The sequence below is a fragment of the Choloepus didactylus genome, chromosome 1 (assembly GCF_015220235.1).
Source record: "Choloepus didactylus isolate mChoDid1 chromosome 1, mChoDid1.pri, whole genome shotgun sequence".
NCBI lineage: Eukaryota > Metazoa > Chordata > Mammalia > Pilosa > Megalonychidae > Choloepus > Choloepus didactylus.
Window position 1 is genome coordinate 145,884,432 of NC_051307.1, and position 20,885 is coordinate 145,905,316.

The 20,885-nt window shown below is 38.9% G+C and overlaps 1 protein-coding gene across 1 annotated transcript in view; it reads left to right on the forward strand.

Moving 5' to 3' along the window:
* WWTR1 (WW domain containing transcription regulator 1) overlaps positions 1 to 9,734 on the forward strand; it is a 127,147-nt gene extending 117,413 nt beyond the window's left edge. Inside the window, exons 5-7 of the mRNA XM_037842915.1 lie at positions 597 to 730; positions 2,149 to 2,261; positions 6,255 to 9,734. Of these exons, the coding sequence (XP_037698843.1) occupies positions 597 to 730; positions 2,149 to 2,261; positions 6,255 to 6,439 (432 nt within the window). The 3' untranslated portion in view covers positions 6,440 to 9,734. The remainder of the gene's footprint in view (positions 1 to 596; positions 731 to 2,148; positions 2,262 to 6,254) is intronic.
* The last annotated feature ends 11,151 nt before the right edge of the window (positions 9,735 to 20,885 follow it).

Sequence of the window (20,885 nt, forward strand, 5' to 3'; positions counted from 1 at the left end):
GTGCTAGCTTTAAAAAAAATAATGCTGGCATTATATGTTTTGTTTTTTTCCACACCTATATGCCATCAACAGTTGATCTTCACAGGGATATGGATGGTATCTGCATGGTTTAGTCAAGTCAACAAAACTAATTAGTTAAATAGAAAAACTGATCGAGTAACAAACTTGTTAACTGGTTATTTTGCTCTCCTATCTATTGACATAAAACTACTAGATGTGATTTCACATAAAGCCTGAATTCCTAGTTCTACAGCTTTGCTGACAAAGACCAGAACATACCTGGTAGTGCAGGGGAGTCTGACTGCTTCAAATCGAATGATTTCAATTTGTTCTAAATCTGGCTCTGAGGTCAAGTATCAGTTGCACTTCTCAGGAAGTTTGTGAATGTGGGAAAGTGACTTGCGTCTGTAAGACCCTCTTCAGAGGAAGAATACTAATGATTTTCTGATTGTTTTGACTTACTGGCAAAAAATATAAAGTGTTGTGTATTCTGTATTCACTTGGGGAACAGTTTTCATGTGAAGTGTACTTTGCTCCGATTCTGTGGCAATGAGTGCATGACCGTCCCTCACTGCCGGACCGTCCTGTTTCTGCAGGAAGCTGCCCTCTGCAGACAGCTCCCCATGGAAGCTGAGACTCTGGCCACGGTTCAGGCTGCTGTCAACCCACCGGCTATGACCCCTGACATGAGATCCATCACTAACAATGGCTCAGATCCTTTCCTTAATGGGTAAGTTAAGATGTGGGGGCCACTCTTTTTTGCTTTCTTTATTTTGTGGTCTAGAGTGCCTTTGTTTATGTTGGGGAATGATGGAGAGCTTGGAGAATAGGGTGAGGATAGAGGGAGGAAGTGAGGGGAGACGGCAGAGAAAAGAAAAACAGGGAAAGTAATCTACTTTTCTTAAGATCTCAAGTTCAAAAATGGGTTATATGACATAGAGTAACCCCTAATAAAAAATTTGAAAATGGAGATGAGTTTATAATTTAAATAAGATGGTATTGTCTGGAAATTATTTGGAAGAATCTTGCAGTTTTATGAAGACAGCAATGAAAAAAAAAAAGTCATATGGCAAACAGAAACAGAACAATTAAGAGATGATGTTTATGGTGAAATCTGAATAAGATCCATATTTTAGTTAATAGTATCCTACAAAGTCAGTTTCCTGGTTTTGTTAATCGTACTATGGTTATGTAAGATGTTATCATTTGGGAGGAATGAAGCATACATAGGAACTCTCTGTACTTTTTTTGCAGTTTCTTTGTGAAACTAAAAAAAAATTAAAAAAATAAAAGATGATATTTTAAAAATTGAATCATGAGCAGAAGGGAAAGAAAAATTAACTAGAAATATCTTTATGAATAGAAGTAGTCAACCTTAATTGTAGCCTTCTATACCCAAATAAAGGGCAATATTCTATTTCCTATGTCTTTTCTGCTTCTGTACTGGCTGCTGGCAAACAAAAAAAAAGTACAATTTTGAGAGTTATTAAAATAGAGAGAGAGAGGGAGAGACTAAAACAAAACAGTAATATAAAAAATTGAGGAATAGGCTTTTCAAATTATTTTCAAAACATTTCACATGTGTAAAGAATAATGTAAAAATTACCCATGTACCCACCACCCAGATTTGCCGTATTCTTATATGATTTTATTTATTTAAATAAATAAAATATTATAAATAATATTTGAACCCCATCCATACCACCTCTGAAATTCTACTTCATTCCCTTTCTGTGGTAGCCACTATCCTGAAATTGGTATGTGTCCCTCATACATATTTTTATTCTTTTTATAGCCCATTTATATATGTATCCATCCAAAAGCAATATTCCTTATTATTTTCTCTTTTATTGTAAGTTTTACATAAGTGATATCATATGCTATGTGTAGAACAGCAATCAAATTGTTATTTTGAGGTGAAATCAATGTTAACTTCCTGTGATCGGTTAGTTCTATTTGCTTTCAACTTATTATTTTCATTGACATTGGGATGTATGTTTCAAAGTAGAAAGGAGGTGCTTCCCCTTCATTACCTGGAAAGTTGGGCAGAATGACAGAATCACCCTAGTTTAGGGTGTTCATGACTGTCTTTTAATTTTGAAATTCATTTCGTGGACTCACATTGAAGTCTCTGTCTTTGCTCCTCAGAGGGCCATATCATTCGAGGGAGCAGAGTACCGACAGCGGCCTGGGGTTGGGGTGCTACAGTGTCCCAACAACTCCAGAAGACTTCCTCAGCAACGTGGATGAGATGGACACAGGTGGGAACAAAGCCTACGAGGGTTTATAGTATGCTTGTGTTTTCAGATTGTCTCTTCAGTCACCTCAAAGCTAAAATCCAACCATAAACACTAAATATCAACAACATAAAATGACAAACAAAAAGCCACCCAACCTCCGGGCACAACTATTAAACTCTACTCCCTTCCCCATAGTTTATACAAATATAGTTGTTCATGTAGGCACAAGATTTTAAATTCTACTATTAAAAAAAAAACTTATCCTTACTTCATATAGCCCCTTTCTCACAATCACATTAACATACCACTGTAGTTTTACCACCCTTCTCCAGAATGTGATATTTGTGCCTTTCTAGTGTTTAGCTGTAATGTATAAGTCACTTTTGCTCTTAAGAAATGATATTGGTATGTGGTTCCACTGGTGTGCAGAATTTTTCATGACATTCACTGCATTTGGGAAGCAATCTCAGAGGATTCTAAATTGTGAGCTCCAAGTTTCAGTATGACAACAACATCCTCCCTTTGCAATTAAAAAGAAGAGGGCAGAGTGTCTTCTACCTTGTCTACAATTTGTGCATCCCTCAGACCAGGCCCTAGCAGGCTTTTCGGGTTACCTCTCTTTTTTCCTCTGTTCTCAAGCAGAGAGACCTCCAATTGCAAAAACCAAATTTAGTATTACTAGCCTAATCTAGCCTTAATTATGAAAGTCATAAGCTCTCGGAAGTTCTAAAGCCGAAAACAAATGAAAGCTGCAGTGTGCACTATTTGGAGTTACTCATGCCAGTTTCTCTTCCATCATCACTGATGCTAGAAAATTGATTGTTCTGTGACGAAAATAAAAAATCTCTTTCCCCAATGCAATTGTCCATAGTACCTGTATTGGTTACACTCTGTCCCCAAATGACCCCTTCTTGTGCTCTGAATCCATATCATTGGTGACACCCAAAGGTCAGACTATTAGGCACCTTGCAAGCGCAGTAACGTTGGGAGCAGCTGGGTTGGGTCTGATCGGGAGCTGTCACCCGGTGTTTAGAGGACTGCACAGACTGTCCTGTGAGGAGTCACACGGGCCTGGTTTGAACTGTTTGTTTTGCTGTTCTTCGATTTATTACTTCAGTTTCCTCCCTTCGTCCCTCCCTCTTTCTTCTTCTCTTTATTTTTTTGGTGTAAGGTTTATTTTGCTCTCTTTGAAACAGCCTTATGAAGTATCTCCTTCCTATACTTAATAATTGTTTAATTTCAACTTTTAAACACTGGCAAGCCAATAACAATAAAAACCAAATTTGAAAAAGAAAAAGAAAAAAAAAAACACTTCAGGAGATCTAAATCTAAGCTTGACGTTAAAAAAAAAAAAAAAAAGGATGGATTCTATTCTAATGTCTTTTAAAAATGACCTTGCATAGGTAAATAGAGATTGTTTCCAAATTGTAATGTGGAATTAAATGGTATCCTGAAAAGAATATAGTATTTGCAGACAGGTGCACCTTAGCTTGAGTCCTTGTCCTCCACTTCCTGGCAGGGACTTTGGTTAAGTTATGTAGCCCACCTGGGCCTTGGATTTCTCCAAAGGCAAGAGAAGTATGCTCCCTTCCTATAGTTACATGGCGTCTTGAGATCACAGTGCTCCACACGAAGTTCTCTTGCTCTCCTTCTAAGAAGGCAGAAGTAGTGTACAAAGTGATCTTGACAAATGTTAGGATTCCAAGTTAACCTGGTTAAGTGAGTGGTAGCTCATTGTGTTTAGGGTCACCTCTGAGAAGTCGCTAGAGGAAGAGGGCATGGGGGGGACAGGTAACAAGATGCAGTAACAGGATGAGGAAAAGCTGGGGGGTGAATGGGTGAGCAGCGCACTTGTGTGGCTAGAAAAGAACCGTTAGACTCGCTGACCACACACTGACCACATGCTGAATGTGAACAAGCCAGGGAGCGTTCGCTTTGCAAAACACGCATGGAAACAACAGCTGGACTTGGTGCAAAGACGGAGTAAAGGAGCAAAAGCTGGGAAGTCATCCATCCTTCCAGAATATCCTACATTAATCACACCCTTTTTAAAGTTGCCTGGTTTTTGTCTTTGCTGCTTTTTTTAAGGAATGTGAATAAAACTGTAGAGACCAAAAAGATTACTTTGAGATTGCCAAGTTGCTCCCAAGAGAGATGTTTTGAGGTTGTTAACCTTAACGAAGAACTTAGTCTCCTTGTGTATTCCATGTCTGAAGAGAAAGAATTAGAAGAAATCTTTAAAATACAGATTTTGTTTAGAAACTAAATGTATCCTTGAGTTACTATCACATTACAGTGGGAAATCCAGAGATGAATGATCTTAAGTGGAGATGGAAAAAATGCAACACTTTTAGAACACATAATTTTTTAAAGCCAGATAATTTTTATAAATAGTATTTCCAACTGTTGTGCTCTAGTGGGTAGAAAAAAGTTATTTTGGCATTCCTTTTCTATTCTTATATTGTTTTCCAATATCAGTAATGCTATATTGAGATCATGTTGAACTTAATTTAATTTTTCAAATTTTGGTTTAGCATTGTCTTTTGCAATGGAATCCTATAAAATACTACTCAAAAATCATTGATATTTTATGACTTAAAGAGAAATCATTAAGCTCCGCTATCACCAAAATGCAGGTTTTTGTTATGTTTCTCTCCTTGGAAAACGTATGGCTAAATGAATCTTCTGCAGTTTTGTTCAGAATTGTGAAATTTCTATGCACCATTTTCAAGAAGGCTACTGTTCTTATGAGACACAAAAACTAATTTAACAAGATTCTTTAAAATAATGCCATGGCAAAAACCAGCCTTAGTTATCAGGGTTCCTCAACCTTTGAAGTAGACTTTATCCCTTCAGAAAAATTGTTTGCTTCGGGCTATTGGAGTTAACCAGTTGTTCTGATGTTGTGTAATTAACAGCGTTATCTTTCCTAGGCTTTTTCTTTCTCTCAATATAGTCAATCAACAAACAATTTATTTTGTTTTTTTTTTTTATGTACGTATATTTGTACTCATGAATGATGCCTAGCACTATGGATGTGTGTCAGATGCCATATGGCACTTTACTCCAACTCATGAAGAAGGTACTGTTATCCCAGTTTACAGATGGAGAAACTGAGGGTCAGACAAGTTATGTATGTCTAAGATTACACAGCTAAGGAGCTCAGTCTATTGACACCAAACTCAAGGCACTTCCTCTGATACTATTACACATTAAGAACATATCACAGATACTTAACCTTCTCCTAGTGCAGCATTTTCTAAACTATGCTCTTCAGAACTGTAGTTCTATTGAGATATTAGTAAAGTTCTGCTAAAATAGAATTAGGAGATTAAATGGGTATATGAAATAATGACTTAAACAAAATAAAACAGATCTCTTTACTGCAAGACTTTCAGAACCGTACTATGCTCATGTGCATTTTGACACTCCAAGAAATGTAGACAATCGGTTGTATGTGTGTGTGGAGGGAGGGGAAAGATCTGCAGAACCCACTTTATAAAATACCTTGAAAATGATGCCCAAAGTCATCAGTGAGGACCACTTTTTAATAATATGGTTAAAAGATACTCCTGCACTATTGTCTCTGAACATAAAGAAGGACAATATGGGTAAATATAAATTTTAGATGATGGCTCTGTAATATAGTATTTATTATAGGCAAGGACTCTCTGCTCTTTCACAAGGCAGCTCTTTGTGCCTTTGTCAGGGGTGGGCACGGATCACAGGTCAACTCCACAGTGCCTTTTGCATGCTCCTTTCTTATCTCCTTGGATGCTTTCATTCTGGACCATGACTACCCAAAAATACATGAGAGACGCCATCTCTGCATCTCTTGGTATTGTGGTAGCTAGAATTCAGCAGAGATGAAATTTATCACATCTGCAGCAAATATGATCTTCCTTTACAGTGTAGACAGAATGGAAATGAAAAAGAGAGTTTTAATATTTGAATGGTCCCTTTCTGAAGAGTTAAAAAACGAAATTGAAGTTGTTTCCTTTCATTCCATTATAGGAGAGAACACAGGACAGACACCCATGAACATCAATCCCCAGCAGACCCGTTTCCCTGATTTTCTTGACTGTCTTCCGGGAACAAATGTTGACTTAGGAACTCTGGAATCCGAAGACCTGATACCCCTCTTCAACGATGTAGAGTCTGCTCTGAACAAAAGTGAGCCCTTTCTAACTTGGCTGTAATCAGTCTCAATGTGACCTGGATGCAGCCATGACCTCACATTTCCTGGGCCTCATGGAAAAGCGGCCGAGCAAAGCAATTTCCAGGTGCATCACTTTCTGCCTCCAGGGCTCATGCTCTCTCCTTTCCATGTGGCCAGTTTAATCATTGCCTGGATTTGATTGACAGTGATTTAATAAATAAGTATTCTATGTTCATTACATTTTCAAATTTTCCCTGCATGTCTGCAAGCCTGCATTCCTATGGCAGATTATGCAGAATCATTTCTGCAGAATTGACTGTGCAGAATTGTCTGTCCTTTTTTCTCTCTGCTGCCCCATGACTAAGCTTTATGGGTGTTAATTGAAATTTATAGATCAGCTTATTATAAACTATAAAAAGCTGACCGCAGGCAGTGACTTCTGATGGCTGGCTTGGTCCAGGAAATGTGCACAAAATTAGACCAGATTTACAGTTTCAAAAACTGTATTGATGATAGTAGTACCAAATGCTTTAAAAAATATTTGTCTTGAGCTTTAAAATCATTGTATGGATAGTAAAATTCTACTGTATGGAATACAATGTAGTTTTGAATCCCTGCTGGCTCTGATGGCTTTTATTACTCTGTATTTACAAACGCACACACTGTCCTACTGTAGTTTATCCTGTATCATTTTACTGCATAGCATCTAGACAGCTTGTCCTTCCAGGGAAAGTAATAGCATCAATAGTCATGACTTTTACACTACACCTCTTGTGAAAGAGACCAGTTTGGTACTAATTATGAGCATATACTAAAAAAATTTTGAAATCGCAACTTGGATGCTTTTTAAAATTGCGGCTTAGAATTTGATGTTTATTTTATAAAGCACTGTGACTTTTTGGCTAATGACAAAGGGCAGCCAAATGTTTTTGATAAATCGGTGGCAACTATATTTTTATCTTTTGAAATTACTCTAAAAACATTAGGAAAACACAGCTTCCAACCTGATGGTAAATGCAATAAACAGTGGTTTTTTAAGTTCTGAAGCCTTGCCAGTTTTGCTTTCAAAATTTGAAGTGTTTAAAATGATTTTATCTATGAAACCATTGGAAGGACGAAGCAAATCTCTGATGTGTAAAAACAATGTCCTCTGAGGGCATATGGTGGAGACGTGTTTCTGAATTCAATGAAATGGATCCCAGCGTATATTATCCTAACCTTGTTTGCTACAGTTGGTATAAAAAGGCATGACATATGTACCCAATACCTCTTATGTAACCAAGAAAGTTTTGGTTTATTATTATTATTATTATTGGTATTAGCTTTTAAGGACTGAGTGTGAGCGTCAGGTTCACCTGGCATGCAGTTTGCTTGCAATGCCAATGAAGTCCTCAACTGTTGAGTATTTTGAACTGACATTATTTATGATCTATGAACTTAATCTCTTTAAAATGCATTGTTTTTGAAAGACATTAGTAATTCAGGTCTCTGAGAGGAACCTTTCAATTCCCAGGGGGGTGCTTATTTGTTGGGGATCTTAAATAAGATCCTTTTTGAGATACCAGAATATAGAGTAGAGAACACAATTTATCTTGTTGGGAAGAAGGCAAGTGAAAAGGTCAGAGATGAAGTAGTAAAGTTATGGAATATAGTGAAAAGGGTATTAGTTGTGAAACGGAAATAGAAAAGTAATAGGACCCCAAAAATCAAACAAGCAGATGTGAGAGGTGCCCCCAAAGAGCAAAGCAACAATTTTCTACTACAACCTTTGTATGAAAAGACTGTTGTAGGAGAAAAGGAGGCTTTGGTGCACTTTACGTGGGAGGAAGAGGGGCAGTACTGGTGTTGCCCTGTCCAGCTGATGCTGAGCATGTAGGTAGGTGAGAGCTGTTGCTTCCAACCCAATGAAGTGATTTTTTTTTTTTTTTTTTTTATTAAAGGACCCATGGTTTATGTTCCTCTGATTACTTTGCCTCTCTAAGCACTCCTAGAGAGATGGGGCTAGATGTTTATGTTGCCACTAAATTGAAGGGAACACTATTCTTTTTCTCGTCTGTTCACAATAATTGCCAAATGAGCTGTACATTCTTTCTAGGAAAAACAAAACAAGGGACCTAATAAAACTGAGCAGTGTTACTGTATTTTAAAAAAATATTTTTATAGACTCATTTTCAGGTTTTTAAAGTGAAAAGAAACATACACCCCTTTTTTTTAAGTAGTTAAAACCATGATGATTTATATTACCAGGTTTTAGAAGTAATTCTCTAGTATGCTTGTGGCATTAGAAAATACTAGAAAAACTTTTTTAGTGAAATTAGTTGGAACTTTTATTAATGAACATAATAAATGCTTTTCCAGAATAAAATATGGACCCTGACTTTATGTTTACTTATAGATAAAACCAGATATAATTTTTTGTTGTTTTTTTAGGTCATATGATATGGCCTTTGTGAAAGAACACTAAAGTTAGAAATGTTAATGTAAAAGAAATTGTTAATAGATACTTCCTATTATTGTAAGTGTAAAAACCCCTGCAGAATTCACAATAAGGTGCTATTTATACTATATTTCTTATTATAAAGCAACTGCCAGGATATCTAGTGTTTTTAGTCCTAAATGAATCAATAAATTTCACCATTTTGCCCAATAATTTTGCCATAGTTAAGGTATATTAGAAAGTGAGATTAAAAAATAATTTTACAGATCTTTCTTTCAAGATTTTTGTTTCTTACAAAATATTTTCCAGAAGTAATTACATTGTCAAAACCTATTTGCAATTCTGTTAAATCTAGGTAATTATTAGACAGTATTTCACCATAGTATTTAGGATGTGAAATGCCATTTCTTTTACAGATTATACAATATATGGAAAGCATGTAAAAGAGAGAAAAAAAATTAGTGTGCTAGGAAGGCTGTTGACAACAACTTGTTAGAAGAGCTCTCTGTAGAAGATGATCTGGAGTGAGAGGACTGCTAACAAGTTGTGCTCTCATGATGTAATTAGAAAGTAAATTCTGAAAGTGCAACTTTTATGAACAAAAAATATGCTGTTAAAGAAAAAGGAAATTGTAGATTTATTTAATTGGGAAAATAGGTGATTGGCAGAGACCATTTCCCTAATACACTACATCATTTACGTGCTAGTACTTTAACTCTTTTAAAAATTTACTTCTACTTTTTGTAATACAACATGTTTTTTATTTTTAATTTAGAGTGCTCTGTGTACCGAGAGAATGCAGCCAAATGAATCAGATCAAACTATTTTACCTGGAGTTTGGTACTGGTTTTTACTTCTCTGATTCTGTATAAGAAAAATAAATACAATTGAATTTCCACTCGGAGGCTTTGTCTTTTCATTATTTGCGTGTGTTCCTTTTACTGAGGTTTTGGATGTCACTGAAGAAAGGCTTATATAACCTTCCTGGCAGACCATAAAAGAAAGAAAATTCTGTAGGCAAACATTTTTTTGGCTCAAATGCCTGGTCTTCCACATTGGAAATGTCCACAGAATTCTGATTTCCACTTTATTTGAAGTAGCCCAGTGACATTTTTAAAGGTATATATTTTTAAAGCATGCTGTCCTTCCAACACGCTCACAGACCACGTCCCTGTGCTAAGTAAATCCTTCGTAATGACTGTGGCACCAGAGCTATAAGAATGTCTGTCTTGCCTCTAATAAACAGTACGGTGTAGCCCCTTTTGTTGTCAAAACAGAACAGCAGTTAGTCATTCGTTCTCAGTGTGATCTTGTGACAATATGTACTCTCAATCTCTTGAGTCCCTTGATTTTCACTGTGGTGATACCTTTCTCCATTGGACAAAAAAATCAGGTGAGGGCATTTTCACTAAAACCATTCAGTTATGCAACAGGAAGAAGGGCTATTGGTGGAAACCACCTAGCAACATTCCAGAGTTTAAATCTCACTCATCTTTTTAAAAACCATATCTCATTATCTCTTTTATTATGTGCTCATGGCTGAAAATATTATAAATATCAACATGTATGTATAAAGTAAAAAGTGAAAGTTCTCCACCCCATCTCATATTTTAAAAAATTTATTAGTTTTTTTCTGTAGAATAAATTGGATATTTTAACAAAAAAAGTAAATAAACATGCTGTTTTGAAGCTTTCATTTTTTCCTCTAAACAATAACAGTGATATTATTTCTCATTTACTATGTGCTAGGCACTGTACTAAACACTTGATACATATTATCTAATCTGCACAAAGGTCCTAGTATTTTAATATTACTATTATCTTCACCTTACAGCTGAAAAAAAAATTGAGGTTTCGAGAGGTTAGGTAATTTGCACAAGGTTACGCAGTAAGCTGCAAATATGTCCAATATCTCATGGGCACCTTTCCATGCCAATGCCATAATTGTATATTTCATTATTTTTAACAGTGAGGAATATCTTTTGTTTGAATGTCCCTTATTGGTAGTCATTTGGAGGTTTTCTGTTTCTGCCATCATAAACAATATTTTAGTAAATACCTTGTGTTCGTATGACTATGGCTAGAGGATAAATTCCTAGGAAAGGAATCACTGCATAAAAAGGTGTGGGATTTTAAATTTTGATAGATGCTGCCAAATATTTTTCCAAAAAGTATCATACTTTATACTCCCAACAACATGTGCAATGGCCTGTTTTACCACTGTGTCTTAGAGCTGAGTCTTACCTAGCTCTTTATTCTTTGTAAATTACTATCTTGCTGCTGTAGTTTGCATTTCATAATGAATTGTGAGATCAAATTATCTTTTCACAATATTATTGCCTTTAGTGGATGATGTCAGTTCTCCACCCAGGTCACCTCTGATTCTTTTTTACTGTTTTTCTGCACCCCCGCTTCCACTTCAGTGGTTTTTGGCTTCCAACAGCTGACTCGCCTTACAATGGGCTGCTAGAGTCACTCTGCCTGCACGACATTTAGCCGATGACAGGTGGATGTGTGGCTTACACTCCAGGGCTCCCCAGTGGGATCAGGCAAAGACATCCTTCTGTGGGACTTTGCCTTGAAACACACCCTTGTTTTGTTCCCTCCTCTTTCCTATTTTGCTTCCTTTGCTCTCTTACCAGTTTCCCCTGTAAATATCCACTTCTTTAATAAATCCTTTCTTAAATAATTCTTTAATGAATCACTTGTACATGAGTCCTTGTCTTAGGGTCTGCTTCTGGGATCCAGACATAAAGGCAGTTTCCAGAATACACAATGAACTTCTACAAATCATTAAGAAAATCAACAGCCTGAAAGAAATATAGGCCAAGGATATGAAATGAAAATTTATAGAACAGTGGCAAATAATTTGTCTACCCCATTACTAATTAGGAAAATGAAAATTTAGATGATAATGACATACTGTTTCACTTCTATCAAACTGCAAAATTAAAATGATTAAAAACACTGTTGCAGATGAATCATGTCCACAAAGACATGCCCAAGTCCTAACCTCCAGTCCTGTGGCTGTGAACCCATTGGAAACAGGATCTTTGAAGATGTTATTAGCTAAGGTGTACCCAAACTGAATCAGAGTGAACCTTAATCCAATATGACTTGAGTCTTTCGAAGCAGAGGAAATTTGGACACAGTGGTAGGAGACAGAAATTGAACTATGGATTACTGGCAAACCACCACCAAAATGCTACAGACTTTAGGAAAACCATGGTCCTGCCGATAACCTTGATTTTGGACTTATAGCCTCCAAAACTGTGAGATAAAAAATTCCTGTCATTTAAGCCAATAGTGTGTGGTGTTTTGTTATAGCAGCTCTGGCAAACCAAGACAAACACAGAGCATTGGCTGGGATGTGGGGAAATGGGAATACTTAGGCATTGTTGGTGGCAGTGTAAGTTGACACAAGGACTCTGTAACCTCCGTGGGACTAATAACTTCACCTGTTTGTTGACCACTGTATCTGCAGTCCCTGGGGCAATGCACTAGAACATAGTGGATGCCCAGGAAATATTGTTGAATGAATTAATTTTTTTTGGCCTACTGTACTCCTTAAGAGAGCAAGTAGTTTCAGAGGGGACACATAGAGTAGTGAGGTTTCAAAACAGAAGGGAAGGAACTTCTTAACCAAGTCAGTTGATTAAGCAAATCTGTCATCAATCAATGGGCTGACAGGCATCACAGCCAATCGTGTTCATCTACTTGGCCAATGTCATTGATCTAGCAAATCTGTAATAGGTATTGCAGCCAAACCTGATCAGAACTGGGACTGATAACATTTATAGGGCTTCACATGATTATTTTTAGGATTACAATCTATGGAAAATTCATTTATTGGTATTTCCCATTTAAAACTCATAACCACTGTTTTCTGTTTTTCGTTTTTTTGTTTTTTTACATTTTTCCTTGGTGTACTAGTTTTTCAAAATTATGATTAAACATGGAATGAACATCAAAATTCTTGTGTATATAATTTACTTGATTTCCATTGAGAGAAAATATAAAAGTATTCTGGGTGTTAAGTAAAAATATGGAGAGAGTTATGAAAAAGAACATTGATATGTAATGTCTTTAAATGAATATGGAATCAAGTTTAGACACAACATGTCATATTAGGAAGACTTTTGGATGAGATTCTGGTCACTAGAGTGAAATGGGTCTATGAATTCTGGCCCTTTAACAGAATGGATTTATTCTAGGGATGCACCAGAAGGTCTGGTATTCAGGTCCTCAAGGCAAAATTTAGTGGAACTTTTTTTGAAATACCCCCAAATTTCAAGAGGGTCTGACATTTCCACTATTAGTGTTAGAGAACTGTTTACAGAAGAAAAAAACCACTCAAATATCGTAGCTGGGTGATGATGCCATGTATAATTGGGCTATAAATGGAGAAAAGTAATTTATGGGATTACCAGAGATTAATTTTGTATTCTAGAGAGAGAATTGATTTGTGGGATTAGCATAGAGTAAAAGAAGTCTTTCAGGGAATCTGAACGAGGACAAAACATTTATGGGGAAAGGAGAGATCCAGCATATTCCAAGTAGTTTTTCAGGTCCTGGAGAAGGTAGGGTGTGTAAGTGCTAAGAAAGGACAAGTGTTGGCAGTCTCCTTTACAAATTTGCCCTGGGCTTTACTCCTGCAACCAGTGAAGAAGTTCAGTGCAGTGCAGCTATTAAGTAACACCATGATCTTAGCCAAGTTCCTTAAAGTCTTGGAACTTCAATTTCTTTACATGTAAAATTGGCACAATTAAAAAAGGGGGTACAAAGAGAGAAAGAAAGGATTAAGAGATGTGACATATGAAATACCCAGTACATTCGTAGATCGTCAATAAATGTTCATTCTTTTCTTTTGTCAGCTTTCCCCCTCCTCTTTACAGGCCATATTTTTCTCCAAAGCCTTTATCACTATCTGAGGAAAGAGGTGATTGCGTCTTCATTGTCTTCCCTCCCTTAGCATGGCAGCTCCATGAGAGCAGGGATTTTTGTTTATTTTATACCTAGCACCTTGAACACTGTCGGGTACGCTGTTCAAAAGTATTTTTTTTAATGTGTTGAATGGATGAATATGTTTGTGAGAATCTTGTCTTTCACACTATAACTCTTCCTTTGGACAGTGCCATCTGGCTTGCTTGCACTTCCATGCCTCACATCAGTGAGGCTTTCAGAAAATACTCCCTGGTGGGGAGATGTCATAGAAAAATTGGATTCTTTAGAAAGATGGCCAAACCTGCCCCGCGAGAAGTATCTGCTGCGTGGCCTTTGCTGTCACCACAAGAGGGTAGCAGATGGCTTTGTCATGGTGTTGGGACACCCGAACCCCCCCCACCCCACCCCCACCCCACCCCACCCCCGCACACACACAGGAGAGCAACAGGCTGGGCTGGGGAAGGGGCGGAAGGGAGAGACAGAAAAACATTGATACTTTTGTTTCTGTCTTTCTGTTTGCCTATACATCCTTTGGCAGGTAGATCTATGGCTTTTGAGTGAGAATAAAGTTAAGTCCAAAGGGGAGAAAAAGGGAAATATAAAGGCATTCTCAGAGCAACATTTGTAGTGGAGTGAATGGATCACTTGCCTCAGAATATTTTAGAAGGTTAGTTAAAATTGTGACTTCCTCAGACGTCTTGAATCTGAGTGGGTTTGGGGGATGGCAATCTGCTACTTTAGCAAGCTTCCAGGGGATTCTGATGCACTCTCCATTTCGAGGACCACCACACTGACGCATAGTCTCCAAACTTTTTGAGCATGGAGCTCCAATATGTGTGTGTTTGCTTTTTTGTTTTTAATTAATAAACTATATATGTGTGTGTGTGGTGGTGGCTTTAATGTGTACATTATAAAAATTCACTAAACAGGTATTTTTGAAAGATGAAAAAAACATACAAATGAAAGTTTATATATGAACTACTCATGTCACATTTTGGGATGAGAGAATGAGGATAACTTCGCCTATTTAATGTTATTTAACTGATCCTTAGGGTAATTGTGGCAGCACAACATTCATTTTCCCATTTATGGCCCTAATATCAATGGGGGTTATGAGACAGCATGATTATATGTAGAGGTTTTATTTCTGCTTCAATCGCTTCACAGGGAATTCTCTCTCTCTCTCTCTCTCTCCCCACACATACACCTCCCCCCCCTTTCCCTCTCTCCCTTCGTCTCTTTCTGTCCCCCTATAAAGTTCACATTTGGTGCTGGGAAATGCTATCACGTTTATACTTTTCCCCAACCTGATGCCCTCAGTGCAACTTCTGGGTGGGAAACCTTTGAGTGTGGACTGGCAAGTGTGTTGGCATCAGAGCCATGCAATGCCCAGACACTTAAGTAAGCATACACATGTGTGCACACACACACCCCTGGGACTACTCCAAGACTGAACCACTTGCGAAATCATCTGCTATGAATCTCTGCCTAGAAAAAGCTTTAAATGCATAATTAGACTCTAATCTGGCCCTTAAACTCTTTAAGACTCCAATGAAATCTATGAACTTTCTCCCCAGGGCAGGTGAAAAACCACATGACTGCCATTCTCATCTGACCATATACACCATTTTAGAGGGTGTGAAGGCTTCTAGAGTTCCCAAAGTATGGGCCCTGGATCATCAGCAGCAGCCTACTGAATCAGAAACATGGGATGAGAAACCAGCAGTGATCCTCAAATTCCCTTCCTGATTAGAATCACCTGGTGTGTTTATTAAAAAAATAAAAAGAAAGAAAGAAAAAGGAAAAAGAAAAAAACATTCTTGCTTGGATTGGAACTTGCTTAATTAAATCAATATCTCTGGAGTGGGGGCTGGGCACTGGAAATTTTTAAAGCCCCCCAAAGGAGCTAAGCCCTGTGAAGCCCAGGTTTTAATAACTCAGGCTACTTCTCACAACTCCCAAAACAAGAGCTTATTAGCCCCAGAGAGGAACTCGGTGACAGATGGCCTGGCTCACCACTTTCATTCATGGGGGAGAAAATTGAGGCCCAAGAGATGAAGATTTTCCAAAACCACAGAGCTACTGAGCGTCAGAGTCAGCACCCAGTTCTCTCCCTGCTCCAGGAAGTGCCACACGATGAAGTAGTGAAATCAAAGCACCCCTGAAGAAGCCTGAAAGCTGAGACTCACGTATTTAAAAGTAGCCTTACCACAGGAATTTAGCCGCAGACAGTGACCGTCAGCTCTCAGTGGGCTTTCTCTTTTGCTCCAAGGCCTCTGTTGCCTGCTGCTGGCTTTCATTGAATTCAGTTCAGGGAACTTTCTTGATAACAAGCTTAACCCTTGACTGACCGTGGAGAGCAGGGGCACTGTGGAGCCTCTTTGAGGTGACACAGTGGGGGCTGAGTTTAATATCACCTCCACCACTGACTATCTCTGACTTCAAGCACGTTGCTTTTAACTTCTTTATGCCTCAGTTTCCTCACTTCCTAACTAGGGATGATAAAGATAGCTCAGCCACCCCGAGGGTTGCTATGTGGGGTTATCTGCTGCAGGAGTCGTATCCCACAGGCAAGTGTTCTGCAAGTGTTTTCAGTGGGCATCAGGGCAGAAAGAGAAAGGATAGGTAAGCCTCCTTGCCTCTGTGAATGGCAGAGAGTTTAGGAACCTGACTTTTCTTTCTTTTCTTTCTTTCTTTTTTTTTTTTTTAAACTCTAAGGACCATACAGCAACCTGGCTCTGAGTCTGGCCTTTCCTACACAGAGGGGGTAAAATCCCTAAATAAAATTAATTGGGGGAAGTAAAAAACAGTAGGGTGACTCTCTCTCTAACTAAGCCACCTCGGCAGGTGAACTCACTGCCCACCCTGCTACATGGGACCCGACTCCCAGGGGTGTAAATCTCCCTGGCAACGCAGGATATGCCTCCCAGGGATGAATCTGGATCTGGCATCGTGGGATTGAGAAAGACTTCTGGACCAAAAGGGGGATGCAAAATGAAACGAAATAAAGCTTCAGTGGCTAAGAGATTTCAAATGGAGTCGAGAGGTCACTCTGGTGGACATTCTTATGCACTATATAGATAACACTTCTTAGGTTTTAATGTATTGGAATAGCTAGAAGTAAATACCTGAAACTACCAAACTGCAACCCAGTAGCCTTGAATCTTGAAGACAATTGTATAACAATGTAGGTTACAAGGGGTGACAGTGTGATTGTGAAAACCTTGTGGATCACACTGCCTTTATCCAGTATATGGATGGATGAGTAGATAAATGGGGACAAAAACTAAATGAAAAATAGGGTGGGATGGGGGGGATGATTTGGGGGTTCTTTTTTATCTTTATTTTTTATTTTCATTCTGATTCTTTCTGGTATAAGGAAAATGTTCAAAAATAGATTGAATGGGTGATGAATGCACAACTATATGATGGTACTGTGAACAGTTGATTGTACACCATGGATGATTGTATGGCATGTGAATATATCTCAATAGAACTGAATTAAAAAAAAAAAAAAAAAAAAACACTAGGGCAAGCAACCAGGTAGGCCATGTGTGGTCTTTTTTATGATGAGGGCATGGAAGAATTATATCAAAATGCTGATTTCAACTGTGACATTTTAAATTGATTTTTACACTAATTCAAGTCAGCATGAATTAATGAATAGCGCAAATTATGAAATGCTTTAATAATATTTTTGTTATAGTCAATTCTATACAGGAGCTTCAAATTAGCAAAACAAAGCATCCCTTTTAGATGCTTTAAGAAGAATTAGTGATTTCTATAGCATAGGGGTTGCAAGTGTAGACTTTCACATCAGACCTTCTGGGTTCAGATCCTGGATTCCCCATTTGATGAATAGAATCAACTGGAAATAAAAAGCACAGGAGTGCAATTCTGGGGCCCTGGGAAAGTTATTTATTTTTCTAAGCTCCACTTAACTCATACAAAATAGTGTGAATCACCGTTTCTATATCTTAGGGTTGTTTTGAGGATCGAGGGAAATAATCCATATATATCACTTTCTAGGTATAAGTAAAAAATACTGTGGTAATTCTTATTATAAGTGCCTGATTCTAAAATGCTTGAAAGCAGTTTTTCTTTTTCTCCTGAGCAGAGTAATTTGGCTACATCACCCCAACAATGATACCTTCCCATTTATTGAGCTCCTCCTCTGCGCCAGGCACAGGGCTAGGAAGCAGTACAAAGATGATGAAGCAGCCTCTGAGCTCAAGGAGTTCGGGCTAGTGGGGAAGAAGGAAGTGTTAGGTGATACAAGGTGCAAAGGGCAATAATCATTTAGACATGCAGGATGTCATGAGAGATTGAGGGGAGACTGTCAGTTAGCTGAGGGGCCTGTGACGAAGGAAGAACGCTGGATAAGATGTCTCCTGAACTGAGTGTTGAGGGAGAAGAGGCAGTTAGCTGGATGCATAAAGGGGAAAGGGCCTACCCAGGGAGATGGGACATTTGCAAGGCCAGGGCTCAAAATAACGTGTGTCCTGCTGGGAACAACAGATAATTACTGGGCAAAGTGATGGCTGCGTCTGAAGAGGGCAGGAGGGGGAGCCACCGAAGGTGGAGGTGGGAGGGCATGGTAAATTTTGTATTTGGACAGTCACCCAGGATTACTCCTGGAGTTCTGTCCTGAGTGAATGCAGATAGTGAGGACATTCCCTGAGACTAAGATTTCAGGAGGAGCAGTTACGGAGGGAGGGTGTGAGTTCCACTTTGGAAATGCTGCTCTGAGGTGCCAATGAAACCTTCAAAAGCAGATATTTAACAGGCAGGGCAGAGGTCTGGGCTGGAGACAGAGATGTGGGAATCAAGAACACAGTTATTAAAACTGTAAGAGTGAAGATCATCTGGGAGAAAGGGCATTTAAACTAAGAAAAGCAGTGCTTTGGGGGCAGAACTTTGGGGGAATATCAACATTTAAGGAGCAGAGTATCTCTTTTTAAATTTATGTATCTCATTTGGGTGATAAATGCCAAGTTATGTACATACATGTGCATTTAATCAAGAATTACTGAGCATTTTCTATGTGCAAAACATCGTACAGGTTTCTAAGATGAAGAACTAATGTGTTTCTTGCCCTCAAGATCTGGACCAGTTCTTATCCATGGGTGAGCCCCCCTGTTCCCCCCTCCCCAGGAACATTTGGCAACATCTGGAGACATTTTTGGTTGGAATAACTGGGGAGGAAGGGTTGTTACTGACATCTAGTGGGTAGAGACCAGCAGTGCTGCCAAACATCCTACAATGCATGGGACAGACACCCCATCCACCCACCCAACCAACACAAACACCAAACAAAGACTAATCCAGCCTCAAGTGTCAATCATGCCAAGGTTGAGAAACCCTGATCTAGACTAAGAAACTATACAGGTACACCCACGAGGAAACTAAAAAACCATTCCCTTCTGCAAGTTTGGTGTGGTGACTTTGTAGTATGTAGATTTGGCCAGGCTGAATCACATTACACAGAGTCCCCTTTCCTATGTGTTTGCCATTAGGGTGTGCTGCAAGAGTTTCTTGAGAGATTTGGAGGGAGGGCAGAAGAGAAGCAGCAGCCATTTTGTAGCTCACACACACGGAGATGATCTGCTGACTCACCTGACAGATGTAAGGCAGAAGCTGGGTCTGCAACTGCTCACCTTCCCCCTGGATTCTCCCTCAGCTTCTCTGACTCCTGGGCCAGGTGGCATGTTTAACTCAGTGACAAAGGACTCGGTCTTCTGCAGGACCCCACACCTTCACAGTCAGAGGCAACAAGAATTGACACAGGTTTCAGTCCGTTCTCATGAGCCCCAGGTCATGCTTCTGGGTTACAGATTGTCTTGCTCTCCCAGACATTACATCCATCTTCTCTGGCTGTTTGTCTGGACTTCGGTCTCCAGCATCAGACGTGAAGACGATAACAGCCTTACTAGTTAAGCCAACTAGCTTAACTAGTTCCCACAATTGTGTAAGATCATATCCCTGTAGCAAACACACACACACAAACACACACGCATACACACACATTCAATCTCTGATTGAACCTTGACTCATATGTTGAGCTAATTACGGTCAGGGTTAGCCTGGAAGTTAGTGTTCCTACCACAGGACAAAGTAATTTTGTACAAAGGCAGATTGTTTTTCCTCCCTGAGGCCAATCTCAATGGTACTCTCCCTAGAATTGTTCTAAACCCTAGAGCTGTTCTTTTTTTCTCTCTCTTTTGTCTTAGCTTACCTTTTGGATAAATGTACTCCGTACATTAGCACCCATAGAATTTGGCCTATCCTGGACTTCTCACTCCTGCATTTCAACGGTTGTGTGCCTATATAGGTAGTTATTCCTTGTTAGTTGGCTAAATTTGGGTGTGTCCCATCTGTTCTTTTCATGAGATCAATGCAAAGTCTTCAGTTGTGTCCTGCTGCCACCCAGATCTTCCAAGACTGAAATATCGTGACATTCTATCGATCCTCCAGAGCCCTCATGTTTTCCTTAAGCTGCTCAGATTAGAGCTCTACTCAAGCCCTGGGGAGTCACCCACCAGGTTTTGGCCAGTGGGAGGAGAAGTAGAGTGTCACATACATGCTCCTTTTGATGTCGTTCAGCATTTCATTAGTCTTCTTGCCTGCAATTGTAGCTAGTGTGTTTGGGTAAAACCCACAAATTCTACACCTTTTTCTTCAGTCATCATTTATAACTCAGGTCCATCAGCATACACGAGTATATAGCTGGATAGCTTTTCCCCATTCAAGCAGGCCTTTGTCCCTGTGCTCATCCACCCAGTGGAGTGCTGAGGCAGGGTGGAAAACCCCAAGAATGACCTATGTTAAAAGGCCGGTGCAATGCACTCAGGGTCAGAAACCAAATGCTCTTATAGAAAATACAGTTTAATTCTTATACGCATGGGTCTGTGTACTGAGATTACGCTAGCCCAGTGTTTGATTTGTACCATAGATGCCCACCTCCTACAATTTTTGACTCCCCGTTTTGGAAAACTCCCTACAGTTTATTTCAGGGCTAGGGATACTACTACCTCACTCAGTCAGAGGGCACAGAAGGAACAAAAATGGGTGTTCTGGACACTAAGTGCAAGGTTCCATATTAGGC